The following is a 7,595-nucleotide window of genomic DNA, read 5'->3' on the forward strand; positions in this document are numbered from 1 at the left end:
TGCAGGTTACACAACGCACTGCTGAGAAGCCGTTCCCATCACATCCTTAAGAGCGAAACCGTCCTCCTCTTAAGATTTTATTTACTTATTTGAGAGAGTGAGCACACGAACAGGGAGAGGGGCAGAGGGAAAGGGAGAAGCAGACTCCCCACTGAACAGGGAGCCCAACTTGGGGGTCCATCCCAGGACTCTGGGACCATGACCTGAGCCAACGCCAGACACTTAACTGACTGAGCCACCCAGGTGCCCTGAGAAACTGTCGTCTTATTCTTGACTTGGAATAGTGGCTTCCTTGTCCTTCTCACCCTGGCTGCGGTTCCAGAAAAATTCCTCCTATTTACCTATGCACAACCTTCCCAGAAAGACTCTGCTGAAGGCCAAAGATATCCCCCAACAGCCCCTGAGGACTCAGAAACCCCAATGGGCCACATTGCCCTGAGACCTAAAATCTAGCTGTGGGAATGTCTGTGATTGAATTGCTGCCCTAGAGGTCCTTAGCAAGTCTCCCTCTCTAAGCCCCCAATTCCTCCTCTATGTAATGGGGGTGGCTGGCACAGAGTGCCTCTTAGCTCCCACAGCCTAGGGTGTGCCTGGTTTTGGGGGGTCTGGAACAGATCTGTACTGCTGCGGGCTTGGCTTGGGCTACAGGTGTCCACGGGGTGGGCACAGGGGACCATCACAGCTCAGTGTCCTGGTGCCATCCTTGGTAGGACCCCCATAGTGGGGCAATGGGTGGGGCCTAAAAGGCAGAGTGCTGAGGCAGGTGCCGGAGGAGGGGGTGTTCCTTGGGGAGAAGGCAGACCTAGAATTCCTTGACCTCATAAGGAAACGGCTTGGATCCCTATGGGGAGGGGTGGTATGGGGGAGGACTGAGCCTCTGGGACAGGGGCCAGCACTGCAGAAGAAGGCTTGGAGAGGTGCTGGGGAATCTGATTTTGCCAAAACTCCAAATTCCATGAGACCGCCTCTAAGCGCCCAGAGCCCAAATGCCATGTCCTTCTCTGTTCTGAAAGAGAAGCAGCAGCCCCCACCGTGGCTGGAGCTGTCCCCCTTTCTCCACCACACGGTTGGCTGGAGACTCACACACCTCCTCCTATTTAGGGAGACAGAGCCCACTTCCCCTAGAGTCTAGAGCCTGGCCAGCCATAACTCTTCTGAGGGTCTTTGCAATCACATCAAGTTCACATCTCACCACCCCCTGTGTGGCTACCTCTTCTCCACCCCATGACCCACAGATAACTTGTCTGTGACCCTCACCAGCTGGACCAACCAGACTGGGTTGGACCAGAGACCTCTCCTCTCTTCTCCCTGTCACCAACTGTCATCTGGTATCAGAGAGAGCACCTCCTCTCCTTATGCTCCCAGTTCTGGGCCTGCCCAAGGAGGGTCGTTTCAGCTGGACCCACACTCCATGAGTCACTTCATTTAGAATATGAATGTCACCTCCTTTCCAATCTCCCCAGAAACAGCTCTTTCCTGTCCAAGGCCCTCACGAATTCCTTATGATAGTCTGGGCCCTTCAGCAGGCCTTGGCAACCTTCCCATGGCTCACCCACACCGGTACCCTCGACCCCTGTCCTTGGGGGCCCCCTCTGCAGTGCCACGGGTCCTGAAGCCCACCGAGACCCAAGTACTCAGGGCCTGCTGAGCCTTACTGGACCTCCTGGGCCGGCCCTCTGGGTCTGGAAGGCTCCTCCTGTCCCCCGCCCCCTGCCAGGCTTCCTCCTGGGGCCATTGGGGGCCCACTCCCATTCCAACCGGAGAGGAAACCCCCAGCGTCCCAGGTGGATGGCACGGTGGGTGAGGCGTACACTCGCCATCTGCACGCCTCCCTCGGCCCTGGGCCAGTGCCTACTGGCACGCGCAGTCCCTTGCAAGGCCGCTTGCTCCTGGAGAGCCGGCGGCCTTCTGGCCCAGTGCCCCATTTCCTCCGGGACGGGACGGAGAGAGGAGGGAGGGAGGTGGTGGGGACCGGCCAGGCGCAGGTGCGCAGGCCAGGGCCGCGTCGAGCGGGAAGGCAGGCCTGGCACCAGGGTCTGAGGCGGCCGCTTCCCCGGCGTGGGGCACGCGCGCAAAGCGCTCGCAGCGGCGCCTGGCCTGGGACCCACGCCTCTCCACGAGCCCGCTCTTGGGACCGGGCCCTTTCGGGCTGTGTCCGGGTCGGCCGCCCAGGGTGCGGCCGGGGGAAGCCCAGGCGCGTGAGTCCGGGGCGGGGAGGGGGCGGGAACTGCGGGGGCTGCGGGGACGAGGTGGAGCCCTCGTGAGTCAGGGAGCGCGAGCCACGCCCAGCGCGTCAGTCCTGCGCCGCTTTCCTGTCCTGACCGGTTTCTGCCGGTTCGAGTTGCTTAGGGCCCCCAGCATCTGTCTTCCGACCGGGACGCGCCAGTCGGTGACGCCTCGGTCGCTGACCCCGCCCCGTTCCTACGCCCCGGCGAGCCCACGCTCTGTCCCCTCCCACGCAGGCCGCGCTACTCCCTCAAGCCCCGCCCAAACGCGCCAGCAGCTGACGTCTCTCGGGCCCCCGACCCCGCCCCCTTCCCGCGGGCGGTGCCCCGCCCGCTCCACCGCCCGTCGGGCCTGCGCAGTTTTGCCTTCCGCGCTCGCCCTGCCCCTCTCTATGCCCCGGGCTCGTTCCGCCCGTCTGTGACGCGTGGGCTTTCTCAGGCCCGCCCCGCCTGCTCCCGCGACTGGCCCGGTTGCCGCGACGGTTCCTCGAGGCCTGGCCCCGCCCCGCGCCGCGCGCGCAGGCCGCAGGGTCCGCGGCCGTGACGCGAGCGTGACGCAGGCGTGACGCGAGTGCTGCCGCTCCCGAGCCGCTCGCGCTGCCCTCGCCGCGCTCTGAGGTAGCCGTGAGCTCGGCTCGTGTCGCCAGGCCCGGGCCACCCCCAGGCCCCCGCCGCCCGCCGCCCGCCGCCCGCCATGGACGACTACGCGGTGCTGTCGGACGCCGAGCTGGCCGCCGTGCTGCGCCAGTACAACATCCCGCACGGGCCTGTCGTGGGTACGCGGCGGCGGGCGGGCCCCCTCCCCGCGCTACCCCTGGGTTCGCGGCCTGCGGCCCTGACCGCCTCGCGTCCCGTGTCTGGCCAGGTTCCACTCGCAAGCTCTACGAAAAGAAGATCTTCGAGTATGAGACCCAGAGGCGGAGGCTCTCGCCCCCGAACTCGTCCGCATCCTCTTTCTCCTATCGGTTCTCGGGTGAGGCCCCCGCCCCAGCGCTCCACCTGGCCGCCCACGGGGACAGGGTTTGGGCGACGGGGAGGACGGGGTCTGGAGGGTGTGGCCGGGGCGCTGACTGGGAGGGCACGGGGAAAAGGGAGGGGAGCCATGGGGGCAAATGGTCCTCCCCCCACCCCATTCAGACTTAGATTCAGCGTCCGTCGACTCGGATATGTACGATCTGCCTAAGAAGGAAGACGCCTTACTTTACCAGAGCAAGGGTAAGAGTGAGCTGGGGTGGGGTGGGCACACCCTGCCACCTTTATTCCACTGCCTCAGGGACCCTGGTGTCAGGGAGAATCTGAGATCTCAATCCCCATCATCCTCAGCAACCCTACAAGGGAGAAACCGTGCTGCAGGCCCCCAAATGGGATTCAGATTAGGGCCGTTGGGCCAAGTGGGAGCACTGCTGTCCCCTTTGCTCCCTAAGGCTATGGTGATGACTACTATGAGGAGAGTTACTTGACCACCAGGACATACGGGGAGCCTGAGCCTGTGGGCACCTCCAAGGGATTCCGCCAGCCCTCCAGTTCACTTGCAGATACAGACACCTTTCATCACCAGGTGAGCTGACTGTAGAGGAGTCAGGTACAACCCATGGGGCTCACAGCTGGGTTTGGACAAAACAAGGGGGCCACTGGGTGCAAATGGTAGGTCCTGTGCCTCCAGAGAAGTGGGGTGAGCAGACACTTCCCAGTCACGGCTCTCCTCCAAGGGGCTGTCGGGGCTCTTAAGGCTGGAACATGTGGGATGTGCCTTGCATCCTGATCTGGGATGGAGGTTTGAGAGCTTTCTCAGAATCCTGGGGCACAAAGCAAGGTGCAGGCAGCGAGGACAGTCATTGAGCAAGTGACAAAGCTCTACAGACATGAGGCTGTGAACTGAGAGGAGTTTTGGAGGGAACGTGGCCTGGGCCTCTAAGCGATGGTCGGAATAAGGCGGCTGGGGAAGTTCGGACTGAGGGATAGGACAGGCCACACTGACCCTGCCGGCCAGTCCCCTCTCCCTGATTCTTATCTGTAGGTGCGCGATGACAGTTTTTTCTCTTCTGAAGAGGAAAGCAAGGATAGGTGAGTAGCAGGGAGGGCCAGGCACCGGGGCTTATTCTGGGCCCAGGGCCTCCTGGCTCATCTGCTCTCCTCTTTGCCTAAGGGAACGCCCTGCCTATGGCCGGGACAGCGCCTACCACAACATCGTGCACTACCGCCCTGTTTCCAACGTCTCCAGAAGCTCCCTGGGCCTGTCCTATTATCCCACGTGCTCTTCCACCTCTCCCATATCCTCATCTTCATCCTCCCCCACCTCATGGCTCACCCGTCGTGCGATCCGGCCAGAAAAGCAGGCTCCAGGGGCTGGTCTGGGCCAGGACCGCCAGGTCCCGCTCTGGGGCCAGCTGCTCCTGTTCTTGGTTTTTGCTGCCTTCCTGCTCTTTGTTTACTACTCCATACAGGCCGAGGATGGCAACCCCTTCTGGACGGAGCCCTGAGGGTCTGGCTTCATGGCCAGCTGTTCTCAGAAGTCCTGGCTGACTGCCTTAGTCGTGTTTGCTGGGGGAGGGGGTGGGGCTTTTCTGTGTGTTCTAGCTTGGGAGTGCTGGGCTTGGCCCAGGTCAGTACTTGCTCCCCCTGCCTTGTTCTTCCAGGGAGGCAGCGTGCCCAGGCCCTCCGTGGCATGGTGGGCCCGGGCAGGCTTTCCTCTGGAGTCTCCTGGTCCTGCTTGCCTCTGACCCTTAGGGCCTAGGAGGGCGAGACCCTTCTCCTGGAGAGGAGAACATGGTTGTTGTCATTGCATGCCTCTTGTCTGTTGTCACCTTGTTGGGGGGATTAATCAAGGCCACCCTGACTTTGTTTTCGTGGACACACAATAAAAAGACCATTTATTTTTAATGTGTGGGCTCTTTCTGCTGGATAGGGATCAGGCTCCCTGGACTGGGGGCCTCCAGGCCTTGGGGTCTCCAGGATCAACATCTGGCTTTGTTGGTTCTCCCTTTTTCCTTTGGGTTTGGGGTAGGGATCACATCTTATCCACGGACATGTTTGTGCTTTGCTTGTAGGGTTCACTCCCTCACTTGGCATCCAAAGCTGCTGTAACTACTTAGGCAAAGAACTGTGTCTCCACGGGATGTGGAGAGCCCACTTGGGAATCAGGCAAGACTGTATGCACAATGCTGGCTACGGCTGGTTTTGTTTTTTGTTTTTTTAAGATTTTATTTATTTGACAGACAGAGGACAGACAGAGATCACAAGCAGGCAGAGAGGCAGGCAGAGAGAGGGAGGAGGAAATAGGCTCCCCGCTGAGCAGAGAGCCCGATGTGGGACTCAGTCCCAGGACCCTGGCAGAGGCTTTAACCCACTGAGCCACCCAGGCATCCCTGACTATGGCTGTTTTAATGGGGAACAGCAGATAACCTGCCTATCGGTGTCCACAGGTGGGGGGGCTGGGAAGGAAATAAGGCGTGTAGCCAGTGGGTTTCTCCTGGAAAGCTGCTTGTTTAATGCCGTGGGAGAAATGCTGCACTGCTTTTGGGTCTAATCCAGGCCCTCACCTGGCAGTATTATTGCTTATCTCCAGGTCTTCTGTGGGGGAGGGAGTATTTCATAACCTGAAAAGTCTATGTACATTTTTAAAAAGTGAGTGCTAAGGAAACCCAGGGTAGCATGCCACGTGAGGCCACACATACTGGCTCAGTCCTGCCAGCAGAGGGTGGGAAAGCAGAGGAGCTGGACCCCACTCCCAGCACTCAGGTGGGAAGCAGAGGCTCCACAAGGCCTTCCCCGACAGGTGGGGCCCTGATATCACTTCCTTGCCTTTCGCCAGCTCCTTGTTCAGGCAGTAGGACTTGGCCACAGCCAGCCTCGCTGGCACAGCCCACAGCACGTGTGGGCTCCTGTTTATGGCTACACGGTGAGCTTGGGGCAAGGATGGAACTGGAACCCCATCTAGCCCTGGCACCTGGTCATTTCTTTCTTTTTCTTGCACACTAGTCTTTTGCCCTTGTGTGTGTGTGTTTTCCTAAGAGTAATGCCTGCGTTTAGAATACACAGAAAAAAAATGAAAGAAATGAATTGCTTCTAATTTTCTCCCTATCCCCACAGTTTCAGCCTCCCTTGCTTGCTGCAAGTCACTCCCGCCCTGCCCGGCTCCTTCCCCAGGGCGCGGTCCCCTTCGGCTTGAACTTCCTCAGGCTCCCTACTGCTGCTCCGAGCCATGCCAGGCCGCAGGCAGAGACCTGAATGCTCTGTCGTGGGCAGTGGGCATGGACACAACATGCTTCCTCACCGATGACAGAGGGGCCTGACGGTCAGCTCCATGGGCTTGCGTCAGGTCACCAGTGCACCAGGAGCTCAGAGAGGCACGGTGACGCAGCTCCTTTCACCAGCTAGTCCCAAGTCAAGTGTGTGGAGAGGAGGGACTAACCCTGCCTGGGAACGCAACTGCCCCGCACTCCGTTACTGGGCAGGCCATGGATCTGGGCGGAAAGGCAAGCGGAGCCTCCTGGACCCAAGGGCAAGGTTGACATGACGGTCTGGAGTAGCTGGGACAGAGCGTGAGGAAAGGGAGCTGAGCTCGGGCGTCCCAAAGGGAGAGAGACGGTGCCTTGTGGCTGGGACAGCCCTCTACACGCCTCTGTCTGTTGCAGGAAAGGGGGAGCGAGGCGTACTTGGCACCACTGTGGTTTCTGGCACGAAAGAACACAGGGAATAGTCCCACCCATGTGACACAGTCTCCCCCTTTCCATTCATTTATTCCCCAAGGACAACAACCTCCATTTGTGTCCATGTGCCCCGATCCAAAAGCAGTGAATAGCCAGGCGTCAAGGTCTCTACTTAGTGCTTTCCATGACACTGGGACTCGCTGTCTGAAAGCTCCCACGGCCCCCTTCCCCAGAGCAACCCAGGGCTCTGGAGTTGCCCCACCAGGACAGCGGCAGTCCAGTTCTCATACTCTCAAGGGCTCAGGGCAACCTCCTTCCCCTCGGTCCCCACCAAGGGTTCTGAGGGGCCCAGGGGCACAGCAGGGGGGCAATACCTGTCCTTGGTTCATGGGACAGTGGATCCGTGGGCAGAGGCCCCAGCAGCCCAAGGTGGGGCACCAGGTGTGCAGGCTTGAGCTGCCAGAGCGGCACCACCCAGGACAAGGAGGCTGAGACAAGTGCCCCACAGACTCTTCGAAGGGTAGAGCTGGCAGCTGTGCTCCGACACTGGCTCTCCAGCTGTGGCCCCTGCTGTTCCCAGAGGAAGAGGAGGTCCCTACAGGGCAGGTCCAGTGGTGTACCTGCCTTGAACCCTTGCTGCACAGGATCGAGCAGCGGGAGCTAGAGAAAATAAGTCAGGGCCGCTGAGGCCTGGCACCAAGCAGGGAGCCTGCAAAAACTC

At 60.3% G+C, this 7,595-nt stretch overlaps 1 protein-coding gene across 1 annotated transcript; it reads left to right on the forward strand.

The window, feature by feature from the left end:
* The first annotated feature begins 2,792 nt into the window (after positions 1 to 2,792).
* On the forward strand, positions 2,793 to 5,105 carry EMD (emerin). Its single transcript, XM_059157993.1, has 6 exons — positions 2,793 to 3,001; positions 3,091 to 3,198; positions 3,363 to 3,440; positions 3,650 to 3,783; positions 4,243 to 4,289; positions 4,372 to 5,105. The coding sequence occupies exons 1-6, from the start codon at positions 2,920 to 2,922 to the stop codon at positions 4,703 to 4,705; spliced, it is 783 nt and encodes a 260-aa protein (XP_059013976.1). The 5' UTR covers positions 2,793 to 2,919; the 3' UTR covers positions 4,706 to 5,105.
* The last annotated feature ends 2,490 nt before the right edge of the window (positions 5,106 to 7,595 follow it).

This window comes from Mustela lutreola, chromosome X, assembly GCF_030435805.1.
Source record: "Mustela lutreola isolate mMusLut2 chromosome X, mMusLut2.pri, whole genome shotgun sequence".
Taxonomy (NCBI): domain Eukaryota; kingdom Metazoa; phylum Chordata; class Mammalia; order Carnivora; family Mustelidae; genus Mustela; species Mustela lutreola.